The sequence below is a fragment of the Diadema antillarum genome, unplaced genomic scaffold, assembly GCF_040938485.1.
Source record: "Diadema antillarum isolate AM-2024a unplaced genomic scaffold, OU_Dant_1.0 seq00001227_RagTag, whole genome shotgun sequence".
NCBI lineage: Eukaryota > Metazoa > Echinodermata > Echinoidea > Diadematoida > Diadematidae > Diadema > Diadema antillarum.
In genome coordinates, this window is record NW_027272016.1 from 141,341 (window position 1) to 158,008 (window position 16,668).

The 16,668-nt window shown below is 38.2% G+C and overlaps 1 protein-coding gene across 1 annotated transcript in view; it reads right to left on the bottom strand.

The window, feature by feature from the left end:
- Window positions 1–11,578: 11,578 nt before the first annotated feature.
- The window catches only part of LOC139745004 (4-aminobutyrate aminotransferase, mitochondrial-like), a 32,784-nt gene continuing 27,694 nt past the window's right edge, over window positions 11,579–16,668 (bottom strand). The window contains exons 12-15 of the mRNA XM_071655408.1: window positions 16,099–16,266; window positions 15,293–15,439; window positions 13,797–13,908; window positions 11,579–13,281 (exon numbers count right to left, since the gene is read on the bottom strand). Of these exons, the coding sequence (XP_071511509.1) occupies window positions 13,163–13,281; window positions 13,797–13,908; window positions 15,293–15,439; window positions 16,099–16,266 (546 nt within the window). The 3' untranslated portion in view covers window positions 11,579–13,162. The remainder of the gene's footprint in view (window positions 13,282–13,796; window positions 13,909–15,292; window positions 15,440–16,098; window positions 16,267–16,668) is intronic.

The window sequence follows — 16,668 nt, forward strand, 5'->3', positions numbered from 1 at the left end:
CTTACTCTTTCTTTAAACTATTCAGAAAAGTATGAATTCATTTTGGCCTAATTTTTGTGGGTTTTGAGCTAGGCAGTCACAAGTGTCCTAAAACTACCAACAAACCAATGATGACAAGACAACCTTGTGAATCCCTAATGCATTTCACTTAAATACTTTCTTTGGGAATGGTGCATTGTTATACCTCAGTGGGTTTGTCCATCTAATTGTAAGCAAGTGAGTTCATTTATTTAAATGCCAACTAAATTGCTGGATTCGAAACCCTGCTAATAATTATATCACAGGCAAACAAAAGGTTCAAGGCTTACTCTGGTATAAGGCAATCAATTTTCTCTCACAGTCAAGTAAATGCAAATGTTCAGACAAATTAATCTCAAGAGCTTTGAACAGAAAATATAGCAAAATCTAGAAAATGTACCCCGTGAAGGGGAGGCGCCTTTACAAAATTGGGGGGGGGGGGGGGGGGGGGCTCTTTTTTTTATATTTCTTTTGTTAACAAAAAAATGAAGAGGGGGATGGCCCCTGAAAATGTCATGTCTTCTTTCCAAGTATCATCTGCCATACATGTATCAGTAACAGTCAGGGAGGAGTGATACTGGATAAAGCTTACAGTGCTCAGCTGCTTACTGGTCAGTGTGGTACTGTCATCAGGATGAAATTTGAAGCATTTTAGAGTGTTAAAGAGCCCTCTTTTATTGTACCCAGTATGCATGCAATGAGCCTTTAATCCACTTTAAGCTCAAAAGTCAAAATGTGTATGTGGACCATGAATGTACCAGGATAGAAGTAGGTTTGATTGTGTTACGCTCTGCAACTTCAGTCCAAGACCCTTGACATGTATTGGATGTTAGTGCCAAGATATATCATTTTATGGTGACATATGTGCAACCAGGCAGATGCTCAGGTTATTCTCTTTGTGGGACTCTTGTGTTTGTGTGTACATGTATGTGTGTGTGTGTGTGTGTGTGTGTGTGGGGGGGGGGGGGGGGGGGGGGTAAGTACAGTATGTTTGTGTGAATGTCTTTGTGTTTGTGTTTCATGAGAGAATGAGAGAGAGAGATGGGGGGGGGGGGGGTGTGCACTACTAAAGACCAACACTAGGAACTAAGAATTGTATTGAAGATAATAGTCACTTATTATCATTTTTTCTCTTTTTTTGTTTTGTTTGTTTTTGTTTTATGATTTTTTTTTTATTGACGGGGGGGGGGGGGGGAGGATAAGGGGCTCCTCTATTTATATAAAAGTACATTCCAGTGTGAGCTGTGATGTAATACTGGCTGTATTAATATATATGATAATAGAAGAAGATGAGTATTGAGGTGTATCACTCATGAGTACAATGGTAGATCACATACTTATAGTACTCCTTGTCATGTAACTACCGTAAAGTTCCGTGTATACGACGCACCCGTGTATAAGACGCACCCCTACTTTCGGACCTAAAATTTCAAAAAAAAAAAAAATTCCACGCAAATATTGCGTGTGTCATACATATTTTTTCAGCTCAAAATTTCCCTAGAATGCAGCATGTATTTGCTCTATTTTTCGTTTCCTTTTATGCTTTCTTTTAACGGTATTCATCGGACATCGGCAAAATATGGAAGACGCAAAGTGCGAGACTTGTCTCGGTACTCACTTGCTATTGTTTCGCCTTTCAATCGTGGTACATGTGTCATGCATATCGTACTCATGAGTGTACAGTACGATCTTTGCTATCATACATGGCAGAGGGTGTCTCACATATTGACGCATGTCAGACTGGAAGGTTCATTACGAAAAATAAGAAAAACATCAACAAGTGTAGCAGAGGGATCATACGGCGAGACGTACGGTGCGTACGGTAATTACACTCACTGTTGTTTCGCCCGGAGGGATTACCAGTACTAGTAACACGTGTGTCTCTTGTACCATGCTTGTATGCACAGGGCTAGCCTTTTGCAAAAGGCAGCTCGCTATAATTTCAGCACACGCACACAGAGAGCAATGGACTTGCACACACAGCGCGCAACGGGCAAGCGCGCTACGATCCGATCGCTGTGTGCACGCGAGTCCTTTGCAAAAGCCTCGATCTCTAGCTCTGCAGCAGCTGCTGCATGCCTTTGCCAAAGGCTTGCTAGCTAGTCTGCTAGCTAGCTACACAGTGTAGCTATGCTATCCTAGCTGGCCTCGTGAAATGAAGAGCAAACGAACGACACGGATATGCATGCATGCTTCACACATCGTTCATATTTACGGTGACATAGTGTCGATCCTACTCCATATTTTACAGCTTTTGTCTATGGCCATATTGATACTAGTCCATTGATAAGTTTTACGGTATTGGTAATTTAGTAATGATACCTGTACATCGCGTATTCCAGCTACTAGGTTGGCTGTTGGTAGCTTGGTAGACTGACATTGGTAGCATACAGCAGTGCTGTTACAGCTGTTGCCTATGGCCAGATTGATACATCGTTACTGCACAAGGCGGATCGTAAGTTTATCTCGTATTTGCAGCTTTTGTGTGTGTCCCGATTGAAAGATCGCTCATTTATTCGTAAGTTTTAGTGATTACTTACCTTCCAAACGTCGATGGGCATACATGGCCCCAAGTTGGCCTTATAAAATTGGGTGTACATGACAGATTTTTTTCCGTGATTCGACTGTACCCGTGTATACGACGCACCCCCGATTTTCAATGTTTTCTGACGAAAAAATAGTGCGTCTTATACACGGAACTTTACGGTAGTGTCATTTTGGGGAACAGAAAATACAATGAGATATTAGACAGATTTGTTGGCACTAATTTAATGTTTTGAAAACATTGCAGATGGTACAACTGCCATGGCATCTCACAGAATTAGTTTTTTTGTTTTTGTTTTTGTTTTTGTTTTGTTTTTTTTTGGGGGGGGAGGAATTGTTTCTCATTTGATTTTACAGGCTCAAATGTATCCTGACAGTGCATTTTAGTCACATCAATTTTACTTCCAATCAGGAAGGAAAAAACTGCATTAGATAAAGATGAATTTGTGAGTACTCCAGTCAGCAGAATTACAAATAATGCTTTTTTATTTTTTTTGACATGTAGCCTACTAACAAATCATGTATTAAAGGTTTGCAAGTCTTGCTTCTTCATTAGAAGTACATCCAGTGGAAAAAATATGGTTGATAATCCCATTATCATTTTTATTCATAAGTAAAACAATTTCAGACAAATGTGTAGAATGTGACATAATTTTATCAATTTATCGAGTGTTTCAAGAAAGTTCAGTCTTTATATTAACGGTAATCAGAGCACATTGCAATGATTAACATTTGTGAGTTGTCACTGTAGAGGGAGAGGGATAGAGAGAGAGAGGAAGAGAGGGAGAGAGGGAGGGAGAGATACTGGTAGTGAGATATGGGCTGAACTACACTTTTCCAGTGTGCATGGTTTGGAATGACAATGTCTGTCAGAATTGCCATAATGATGTCATATGTAGAAAGTGTGATCACAGAGTTATAAAAGGCAATGTATCATGTGTGGTGTAAGACAAATTATTGGAAATCAATTATCTGTATGCTGCCCAAGTAATGGATGGAAATTGTATCAACTCTCCTGGTGGATTTCTGTATGGTAGGAGATTTATGCAATGTACATATCTATATCTTCACTGTACAGGAAGTATGACTGCATATATTTGATAGTTGTGTAGGCATATATGACTCTAGTCATCGTTTTAAATCATATTACACACCTTTCATCACTCTATCATGTAGGGTAGTGGTGTATCACAGAGCTACAGTAAGAGTGACAGATGAATGGTGTCTGTCATATGTCAACCTGCCATTTTATTTCTGATATGTAAGTTGCTAGACTCTTTCTCTCTCCAAAGGGGTAAAAAAGAACACAGTCCAGTCTATACAGATGTCTGTAATGCTTTTGTCTCTACATTCTCATTGTTTATTTGATGTATCTTAAGGCAGTAGCAACAAGATTCTAGAATTCCCTACACTTCTTACAGGACCTACAAAGATTCTGCAGACATTGGTGGACTAAGAATTCTGTCACGTGATTATCATATCTCAGGTTTTACATTTTTCATATGACTTATGTAGAGAATTGCACAGCAGTAGAGAGACTGTGGAATTCACCTTCAGCACATTGATCTTAGTATAAAGATACTGCAGGTATGTACAGGCAGTTTGAGAAAGGGCAGTGACTTCTGATGAATTCTAGACCAGATCAGACTGTTGTGATTAGGGCTAGCCACTCCCTTTACCCCACCCCAATCCATCCAGCTGGGAGAGTGGTGTCCTATCCCATAATTCACCTGAGAGTGTTTTCACACTGGGACAGATTCTCCCTTGAATCTGAGCACCATGCTACATTACCAAGGCATGGCAAGGCTTTAATCACTGAAGAAATCAGCAGCGTGAGTACCATGTTATCAGCTATGGTCTTGGTTGTGTAATCTGGAGGAAACTGAGGGAAACAAGTCTCTCATGAGGGTCAAAGGTCATATCTTTTATAGGCTTCTAGTTCATTACCAATCAAAAAATCTATTGATTTATGATTTTCTTGACTGATCTTTGCATCACAACATATAAAATTTGTACCAGTAGTCTAGCAATACATGTAAAATACCATATCTAGCTCCTTGCACATACATTTCAAAGCAGCAAGCTAAGAAGAATCAACCATTTCCTTTGTCAGACTCAAGATTACCTACTAGACAAACTAGACTATAGATGCTGGCAACTTTCATGGCTTCTTTGTATGCGTGTGCACATGCATATCTTGTGCATGCATAATTTTTTGTGTTTATGCTTTTGCTTGCGTTTCCCAAGTTTCACAGAATCTGCTATAGATCCCTGACTTCCATACCATTGAGACAGAACCAATCAATATCTGAGAATTTTGTGCTTTGGTTCTAAATGAATGAAATGAAATGGCATGACCGTTTGAACTCCAGTGCTTCATCGAGATTTTCAAAGGGCAACATGTTCACCTTTTAAGAGAACAGTGTCTTGTGCCAGATTGTTGTACAATGCAGTCAATACATAGCGGAGTTTTGTTTTGCATTTCACATGCTTTTTAAAAAGAGGAATGTCAAGACTCCATTGAATTTGTATAGTTTTGTCAACTTTCTACTTTCACTTCTTGAACATTCTGTGAAATGTATGAAAAATACAGTCGCAAAGAATGTTTGTATTACTGTGGCGAAGATTGTCTTTCTACTCCATAGGCAGTTAGCAAACTGCAAAACCAGTTTGTTTCGATAATGCATATATTTGTAGTCACCAATACAAATTATCACTGTAGTAATTACTTTGGTATAGTCCTCTCTTTCCTCCTCTCCCTATCTAATATTTTACCATCATTATCATTATTACTAACATCTCTTTTTATTACCATACTATTAACTGCTACAAATAACCAATAGAAGTAGTATTGACAAAAAACTATTTGTGAGCTTTGCTCACAAATCTATTTTTATGAATTAATCTGTCCTGGTTGCTCTCTTCACCACTAAAATAACTCCAGTCATAAACTAAACTCTGTGTGCTCTTTGAGACCAATTAACATTACTCTTTAATTGTACTGTCTGTACCAACCCCGTCTGATTTACATTTAACAATAAGCAAAATGCTTGCTGTTAATCTTCCCTTGTATGTCATAAAGCAGGAATGTCAAATTAAACATGCTGTAGTAGGTGGTTGTGGTTAAAGTGGCTCATCAGTGTTTGTGCTTAAACCACCATGACTCTGTGACTACCCAGTGACCTCTGGTGTTAGGACCTGACCAGGAATGGACTCTCAAGCAACTTGATATCATTTCACAGTGATTGTTACCACTAGAGTTATGCAATCTAATAAGCATTGTTAGTATTCGTACTGTTGCAGTTACTATGATTACCATTGTGGTGTTAGTCATGATTATTATGATAGTTATTATCATTACCATTATTATTATTATTATTATCATTATTATTACCATTATTATCATTGTTATTATTTTATTATTATTATCATCATCATCACTATGTTTTTCAGGAGTTAATAATTAAGGCAACTCTGTTTCTGATATCAGATGAAATCACGTGTCATGTGATTTCATTGCAGCAATGTGCAACTCCCGAGTTTCTCCTCTTTTACTGTGCTACATCAGATTTATGAATTCCATGTTTATGGTGATGAAACTAATGTTATTTAATGTATGCAAGTGATAATTCATTGTGAAAGTGACACTCCCGGTTGAACTGACAAAGTTCTTAGTTTCTTAGCAGAAACTACTACACCATTTGAGACTGATTAATGTATTTAAGTGAGAACAAATCACATGTAGTAGCCATACTGTGCAAACACTGCATATGAATAAGAAACACAAATGTCTGTATGGTGTATACTTTGTGAAATTAATTTGCAGTTGTAAGGCTAAATAGTTTTCAAAAATTTTGGGAATTCCATATCTACCGGTATTTTTTTTTTTTCTTACATGCTTGGGCATAGTACATGTAAGATATATATGTTCAAGTGAGACCAAATTCACACGACAAACCAGCATACTGAGCCCAGTCCACACCAGAAGACAGCACACTAAGTCCATTCTTTTTTGTTTTTATGTGTTGCTAGTATGTTTGGTCTGCAGTGATATACACTCTGGTCCATTCTGAGGTCATTGCCTGAATTTTTTTTTTCCCCAGTACCAAATATAAAATCATACATCTTCCTCCAAGAATGATGTAAGAAAGCCCAAGACCACCATGTTAGAAGATATGTGCACTGACCAATTCATATAATTATTGACCTGTTGATGTGAACTTATCCTATGAACTGGTTTGGAATCCTCTAGAGCTGTGCTTCTCAACCGACGGGCCGCAAAACTCTCGCAGATAGGCTGCAGTGTCAGCCAAAAATTTAAGAATAAAAATATAATGTTCATATTTGATCTTGCTGGGCCTAAAAAAAATAATAAAAACAAAAAATGGTGGGAGCCAAAGTGGGCCTCTGGATGAAAAAGGTTGAAAAGTTTGGCTGTAGAGGACTGTTGAGCCACTTCTGAAGTGAATTCTGACTCATCTGAAAAAAACATGAATTCTTCAGCAAAATATTGACTGTGGCAGGGAATAATAGGAATAAATTTGTTTACTAGCGATGTCATCTTTAATAAGTTTTGTGATAGATGACTTAAAATGTAAAGATGCATTTAAAAGGCAACTGTCTTTGGCATGAGTAAATATTATATCATTAGTACTACACGTAGCAGTAGATCAAAACTTTGGTTTATGTGATGTATGCAGGAACAAAATATGTATGCCATAGTACTATTTGATTTTACAACCTTTACATCAATGAAAGTTCATGATGTGATTATTTGTATAGTAAGTTTTGTACAAACAGAAGAGATTATGAAATAAAAGTCAAAACATCTTCAACAGTATGGCAGCACCAGCGTATGCTCTTTCATTTGTTTTCATATCATCGGTTGAGAATGATAAGGACGTTAAGTTGCCACTAAACCCATAGTGTTCGAGACAACTTAACGCCCTTCTCATTCTCAACAGACGATATGTTTTTTTGATTTTTGCTTCGTTCCTCTTTGTATGTGCAGAACGTTTTCTATTCTTTAAAGAGAGAATGAGACAGAGAGGGAGTAATTTTGCACAGTGTGTATGGTCTCAGTTGGTAGAATAGACATGCAACACAGATGAAACTGCTTTCCATTCAAAAGGAAAGGAGACATTTGTTGCTAAAAGAACTGATAATTGAACGCTATCCTAAACATTGAATCAGCGTACGCTGATTATTTGCAGGTTGTGAGTATAATACATAATGTAGAGAGAGATGGGGGGCCTGGGGAAGAATGATACCATTTTTAATGACATACTATGGTATGGGAGTCACGACCTAAAAATCAGCAATACTCTCTTCTTTGATCACATGGGTAAATTGATGCACTATACACTGTATAACATATTGCTACCGTCTCCTGTAATTTAAAGGAGACCTACGGATAATTTTAAGATTTTACATTTGAAAACCTACTGTAAAACGAGAAATGTTCGCGTGCATTTTAATTTCGCGAATTTCGCGAGCGCCAAGATTCGCGAAATTAAAATGCACGCAAAATTTCTTATCTACACTATATGCATTGAACGCAAGAGGCAATTCGCGAAAATTTATTGCCGCGAAAAAGGCCGTCGGCTCCAATTCGCGAAAATTTCGTGCCGCGAATATATCATGTTTTACAGTATTAATTAGCTAATCTGAGGACAGAGTTTCAGAATTTATGATAATTGGGATGAAGAATAAGAATATTTTCAAAGTTTATAACAAATTGCAATGAACAAGGATGATGACATGGCAGGGTCACCATGAGAATGCATGAGTTGGGGCTCAAGGAAGCAGAACAAAAGAAGAAGGCATGCATAGATTATACACAGGTGAACTCGCCAGCAAGCAGTATTGTAATGAATTACACCACTACCCTTCTGAAATATGTGAGCCTCCTACATGTATGTCATCATCCTTGTTCAGTGTAATTTGTTTAAGGTTTTTCAAAGTATTGTTTCTCTGCTCAAGAATCACAATAAATTCCTCAAATCTAGACATGGACCTGTTGATTTATGTACTACATGATGTGAAATTATGGAAGTCGTCTGGAATGCCCCTTTAACTGTCAATGAAAACATAAAAAAGACATTGCATTTGTAATATGAAAATTCATCAGGAAATGCAAGTCGAAAAAAGTTTGACTTCCGCATAAGTAGAATTTCGCTAAAGTTGAAGTGTTTTCGTCGGTCCCAATAGATTCGACTTCGGCGAGGCTGACTGTATACTGCATGTGACAGATGCAAACATTCTATACACTGCATGGTAAGTGTTACCTCTAGGTAATTTGTGTGTGACAAAATACAGCATTCGCCACATGTTTGTGTATATGTAATGTATAAATAAAGGAAATAATCTAAATGATAAAATCTCTCATGCTGATGATATCTTGTATCCATGATCAAAGTATGCCGTACAATGCAACTTCAAAATCATAACAACTTTTATGTGCTTTTCTTCACTTTATTGTATGTACAAAACTGCTGAGTTTCCATCACAGTAAAGGGTACAATCTTGTAAAAAGCAGTCACAAGCAAAATTAGTCAAGATAAATTTCAAGTACAACAGTGAAGCATGGATGCAATTGAATCTTATGTACATACCAAGTTCATGAACACATCCAGTCAGATATGTCAATACACTGGACATTGCCTAATAGCTACTATAATATATACATATGCCTCTTCGCTAATTGGTGTAAAGTGGAGTTGGCTACACATTTTGTGACTTCAAAGTGATTTCATTCCCCATGTAGACAAGACTTTAACAATACAATGTACTAGTAGTTGGATGTAATCATTGATGCAATGTGTTCAATGCAAATATTAATTTAGAAAATAATACTCACATGGTAGTATGTTTTATTACAAGAAATATACAATTCTTGGCCAATGAGCAGATTAAGCATAAGCACTACAGGCTTTGATATATTCTCTCATCACATTGTACATCAGATGGGGGTAGAAGTATACACACATTAGATAGGGTAGAAGTGTACACACTGTAATATCAAGATAAATGATTCCTATATACCCCCTTCAAACTTTGTTTGGCGGGGGTATAAATACACAAAGCTTGTACACTGTGATAAAAGTCACTCAGGGCTATCCCGTATGACACAAAGAGGGAATATTACAAGGACATGTAGGCTGGTATGTGAGGAGGATACTGTCCCTCTAGAAGAACCACAATTTATCTCACACAGTTAGTTTACAGAACCATATCTGTCTCCAAATTTAGGTGTTAGTGTCTAGATGAAGTCCTACCATGGAGATGTACACCGATAATTCAGCAATGACAAATGCTGCATGTTAGTGTAACATTGTACACTGAATGAAAATGCAGAGGGGCGGGCTCTCGTCAAAACCTTGAAGTCACATGACTCATCATGTGACTTCTCTATACTAAATTATCTTTAGATTTTATTCTCAATTTCCATCCATTCTTAACACAAATCCTGAACACATCTACGTTATAAAAACATCAATGGCCTCAAAATGACATGAAAACCAATCAAAGCTCACTTCTCGTATGATAGGAATATTGTAAGAATTGTGATTACATGTTGTATTTATACTGCAGCCAGGATAGAAGGAAGGAAGCACATGCATGCATCCCAATGATAAACCTTTAGTGTAAATTAACTAAATGGATACAGTGCATATGAGTTTTACCATTTAATGTAGAGTACTGTACGAGCTGAAATTTTCGCGTACAGATATTTTTGCGAATTTCTACTTGGAGGACATTTTTGCGTGTTGTTAATTTCGCGGTTGGGGTCTAACTGAACTTGCTTATTCGCGCGTTGTTATTTTTGCAATTCAAAGGTGATTCGCAAAATTCGCGAAAATAAAACCACCGCGAAAATTTCAGCTCATAAAGTACATCAGTGCTGCAATACAACAAATGTAATCAGATACCAAGATATGGCAAGTCAATATGTACAAGGGTGGTGAAAATCTTCCAACCGTACCATGTCTCTTTCCATCTTTCATTTCCCCCCATTATTTGTGTATGGTGTCCATCTTCCTCTAATTTCAACAAGAGAAAACATGAAAACTGCTGAGTTCGGCTCTATCTTGGATATTGAACGTTTAAGCACAACACTGCCTAAACCAGCCACCAACTCCAAAGAGCTTCATACCTTCCTCGCGGACAGTTTGCTTAATCTGGAGCAGTGTGTGTTTTTTTTTAATAAATTGAAATTAAAATTACAATTACAACTACAATTACAGTGATCCAGCTTCAAAGTCCCTCCCTCTCCAAGTTCATCACTTACAATTCCACCTTGATTTCTTTCAGCCCTTATCCTCCAAGACATATTGATGGAAAAAAAAAATTGCCTCTTTTCCAACACTGTATCTTGAGAAATGAAACAGTGCCAAATACAAATTTCATACATTGATACATTCCCTCAGAATCAATAATTAAATGGGTTTCCTTCCTGAAGCCCCATCATTTGCATGCATTAATTCATATTTTCATCATTTTAGACATGCATGTCTGGCAAGTCACAGACAGAAAAAAACAACAACTTGAAACAAACAAAATGCCCCCTAAAAACAAACAACAACAAAAAACAGCCACACAAATCAACAATTTTCATGAAAAGCTGTATAGTTTCATGTATTACATACAACTTAATATTTCTCTCTATTAATATATCTGTAGATGTAAAGTACTAGGCTATACACAATTTTCCCTGTGGCTCTGCAGAAGCTAACTTGATTTTTTTTCTCTTTTCTACTGAATCATAAGAGCTTGTAACCACATGATCACTTTCATTTACATTTGTTATATGATAACTGATTTTAGCTTTTTCTTTTTCTTTTCTTTTTTTAAATCCATAATTGCAATGTACAAATTCACAAAGTACAAAAAATATGAATGCATGGGATGGCTCCATTTTTAAAGACACTATGTGTCATGGAATATACTTTAAAAATTTCTTCAATAGAAAATCTATTTCTACTTTGCATGCATACGTACATTTGTATGTTGCTTGAGGTACGGATATTTGGTAATGCTCTAACCTAAACAAGAGACCCTGATGATCCTCCTGCAAATTGTGTGCGTAAAGATGCAGTTTGTAAAATCAATAATTCATCCTTCATTTTAATCTTGGTAGGTTGAAGGAGGAGGAGGGGGGATCCTAGACCTAAGAGCATCATATAAGGTTGGTTTAGACGCATAGGGTGGAAGAGACTTGCCCCTTCACCAATTCGTTGTCAAGCTTGGGTACATTGGGTACACTGCTTGTCATACAGGCAGACAATGCAAACCTTGGAAAGGTCCTATCACATAAACACTTTATTATCCTCATGGAATTGAGTTACAGCTTAATGCATGATAGGTTCTTGAGTCTTGTGTTAGCAGTCTCATGAAGGATTTCTTACCACATGATACACTGCTAGCTAAACATCAATCATAGGATGTAAGGAAGTATCGGCATGATATCACGAGCTGTGGTAAAGCTCTTATCTCAAAACTTGTGATGGCAACAGAGCTGAGGGACCTGGAATTCTTTGTCTCTAAGTCTTGGGTAAATCTTTCATCTACTCCCTCCTGCTTCTTTTTCCTCCACAGCATTCCATGCAAAGTTAACTTGCAAAATTCCATAAACATTTTCTATTCTTGCAAAACCACAAGCTGTGGAAGAGGTACTGAGACATGTGTGTTACATTTTAACGGAATGCTTGAAAGAATTGAAGAGAGATTCCTGAACATGAGCACAGTGATAAATAAATGACAGACAAGTCTGTGATATAGCAGTATCAACAGTCATCAATCTGAAAAGGTATTTTGTCAAGCATTTTGTCAGATATTTTTTCTGATGAATTTTCTCTAAGCCGATTAGATGCAAGGATTTCAGTAGCTTAAAACAGTTTGTCAGGAAAAATATTTGACAAAACGCTTGATGAAATGACACCTTGATTCCAAGTTAATTCTCAAGGAAAAAGATGTTTACCACAATAAAATAGACAACCTGTAGTCAGGTTTCTATTTGCTCTATGGCATCTCAAGGATCTTTAAAATTTGAATCATTTTAAAGAAAATTAAGCATTACCTCTGTACAACACAGAAAATCTACAATAAACAGACAAGTACAAGGCAGTTAATATAGTCATACAATATATAGTCACACAATGTAACACATATCAATTCAATTACATGTAAAAAGGTTATTTCCTTCTTTCTTTACAAGTTCAAATTTCAGTTATCAAATCTTATAGCTTTGAAAACACAGAACACAATTAGTGAGCTTTTGTTCTTTAGATTGGAACCCTCAATACAAACTTTCAAAGCAAACTTGGTGAGTGAGATCAAGAATAGACTTTCATTTAAACTGATAAACAAGCAATGAGCAATAAAAAGGCATTTATAATGCTACTCCTGCATATCTTGCATCACAGTATACAGAATAGATCCAACATTTGGTTGTTTTCAAACCGGGCTTTGGCTGATTATGTGCAATTGGCTTAGTTCGCAGACTTTGAGACGTATTAGAGCCGCATGCTATAATACCTGTGGCATATTTAAGCCAAGAATTGGCAAGGTGGGAGACATCAGCTCTCAAAGATTCTTTCTCTCACACGTCAGACAAGATGTGGCTCAGTGTGTCCAGTAAGATGTCACCATGCTGAATCTGGAAGATGAGGGCGGGGCGCAGACGGATTGTCTGTTTGCCACACAGTCCCAGGATGATACCTGTTGGGGTGGGGCAAGGAATGGAACACAATGTACAGATATTTTTACACTGGCTGCCCCTTCATGATGTAACATGAAGATGAAAATCTTAGGGAACAGATATTCAGTCAGTAACTTGATTCATGTTGAAGAAATAAAGGTAGCACTACAAGTTGTCAAGTCCTTTGTGAGTTTTCGGTAACTGAAATCTAGCATCTTATGTTTTTATTTTCATTTATCCATTTTCAAACAAAAGAAAATTATGTTTTCACATATCCTGAATCTTTTTAATGATTCAAATGTTTGCTGACAAATTAATGGTAAAGGAGTATTTCATCATCAGTTATATGATCTACATGCCAATGTGAACTAAAATCCCTATCATTCAGGCAGGCATGATTCTAATATTCTTTGTTCAGTGATAATCTAAGACTTGTTTCAGTAACTAATGGGGTGCCCTGGTAACTTGTTGACTCTTATTGGTAACTTCTGTCATCAGAATCATACCAATCAATGTTTCTCTATTCCAATCTCACCTTGATTCTTGGCCTTAGCGACAATGTCAGCAGCAGTCTCAGGGGTTGCTGCATCAAACGCAATAAAAGTACCGATACCTCGTACTCTTGAGATGAGCTGTGGGTGTTTTTCCTGCAAGATAGCAACAAACAGAACTCCACAGTTTATGCATTGCAAATCAGATTTATGCTTTTCTTAAGCCTATATTGGTATCTCTATGGAATGAAAAGAGAAGTTACTCAAATATTAATATTGCAAAATAACTCCCTCTTTTTCAACTTCCCCTCTCTACCTACCTTCTCCCTCTCTTCTAAACTTTCTCCTCTCTAATAACATTCCCTGTGTTGTCAACCCCCTCTCATTAATCCTTCCTCTCTTTATCTTAACCTTTTGAGGATGAGTCCTGAGTATACTCGGGCAGGTGTCTATAAGAAATGAGTGTTGTAGCAAAATCAGTCCGTCCTCAACAGGTTAAATGCCTTCTCTTCTAAACTTCCAATCTCTACCAACCTTCAACCTGTACAGCTACACTCCCTTCACTACCAACCTTCTCCCTCTCTTCTAACTTTACCCTTTCTCTACCAACCTTCTCCCCTCTACCTACCTTCTCCCCTCTACCTACCTTCCACCTTTCTACAAACCATCCCCTCTCTACCAATCTTCCCCCTCTATCAATATTCCCCTTCTTGACCAATCTTACCTCACTCTACCAATCTTCTACCTCTCTACCAACCCTCCCTTCTCTACCAATCTTCCCCCACTCTACCAACCTCCCCTTTCCACCAACCTTACCCCTCTCTGCCAATATTGCCCCTCTCTTCCAACCTTACCCCTCTCTACCAATCTTGCCCTTCTCTATCAATATTGCCCCCTCTCTCTACCAATCTTGCCCCACTCTACTAATATTGCCCCTCTCTACCAACCTTACCCCTCTCTACCAATAGTGCCCCTCTCTACCAATCTTGCCCCTCTCTCTCAATCCTGCCCCTCTCTACCAACCTTACCCCTCTCTACCAATCTTGCCCCCTCTCCCTACCAATCTTGCCCCTCTCTACCAACCTTGCCCCTCTCTACCAACCTTACCCCTCTCTACCAATATTGCCTCTCTCTACCAACCTTACCCCTCTCTACCAATCTTTCCCCTCTCTACCAATATTGCCCCCCCTCTCTCTACCAATCTTGCCCCTCTCTACCAATCTTTCCCCTCTCTACCAATCTTTCCCCTCTCTACCAATCTTTCCCCTCTCTACCAATATTGCCCCGCCCTCTCTCTACCAATCTTGCCCCTCTCTACCAACCTTACTCCTCTCTACCAATAGTGCCCCTCTCTAACAATCTTGAACTTCTCTACCAATCTTCCCCCTCTCCACCAACCTTACCACTCTCTACCAACCTCACCCCACTCTACTGATCTTCTACCTCTCTACCAATCTTTCCCCCTCTATACCTGCCTACCAATCTTCCCTCTCTTTACCAGCCTGCCCTATTTTACCACCTTTCTTCTCCTGCCACCAACCTGGAGATCTTGCAGACCATGCATGATGTGTTCTCCAGTCTTCTGGGTGTTAGCCAACAAGTTGTCCCTCTTGATGACATAGACCACTGTCTCAAGAAGCATCAGTTTGGTGGGGTCTCCCATCCACGTGTTGAACACTTGGTAGGCCTGCAGAAGTCCAGCAAAGAGAAATGATAGAGTGACTATCTATGTGTAGTTTAAGGATATGTGCCATCCTTGTAAAGTGACGAAATTTCTCCTTATACAGAAGACTTGAAAAAAGTCCTGCAAAATTTTGATTTCATTCAGTGCAAAGCAAAGACTCCAGGCATGACAGTACATTCTGACCATTGTTTTTACATATAGTTCACTAAACTACACATCATTCAGGAGCGCAAGAAAACTGGACACATGTCTATTACATAACAGAACAACTCTCCAGACAGGTCTTGTGTTAGTAAGCCTCAAATGACCATTATCTTTGTCTTTTGGATGCGTTTTAACAATGATATCTGTCTATAGGAGGGCAACATCTTGTTACTAATGTCATTCTATCCATAGGAGAGAACATTTCAAACTGATGTAGTGGTGTACATGCAACATTCAGCAGGAAACAAATAGGGTATTCTTTAGAGCAAAACAAGCCAGTACAATTGGTGTGAAGACATCTCATTTCCATTATAACCAATTATGGATGGAAGAGAGTTCTCAGCCCTTTGTTTTTTATACCAAGACAGATAAAAGGTGTGTACTCATTAAAAATCTCGAATCCACTGTCATCATATGATTTCATCAAGATTAAACAGCTCCTTCAAGGGCCTGCCTACCTGCTTGGGGGCAAATTCTGGCTTGTAGTAGTAACCACCCGTGATAAGCTTCTTAGCAAAGGTGACAAGGTCAGGTGAGTCGGGAAGGTTCCACTGTTCATGGGCCCACATGGTTCCTGCCACGCCTCCCCCAGTCTGGACCTCATCCACAATGAAGGCAGCACCAGCCTGACATGGGACAATGGAAAGAGGACAGGGTCACATGACATGCCCACAGGCTTGGCCTTCAAGTTTAAGTTTCAAGTTTATTCAAAGTTTCCACAATACAAAAATTACATAAGAACAATAATATGTAACAAGGAATACATTGTTGAATATATGCGATTAAAACAATTTGCAGAATTGAATATAAATTGACAATGCATGTAGATGCATATAGATGTAAAGTGGAGGGGTCTTAGAAAAGCAAGCTTGTATAATAAGAACCCCTGGAAAGGCAAGTTAAGACATGCAATATAACAACTCACTACTATATACAAACATTAAAGCCATAGAATAATTCTACTGGAATTCCTCAATCCCTCACACACACACACACACACACACACACTACCTATGGAATTTTAAAGC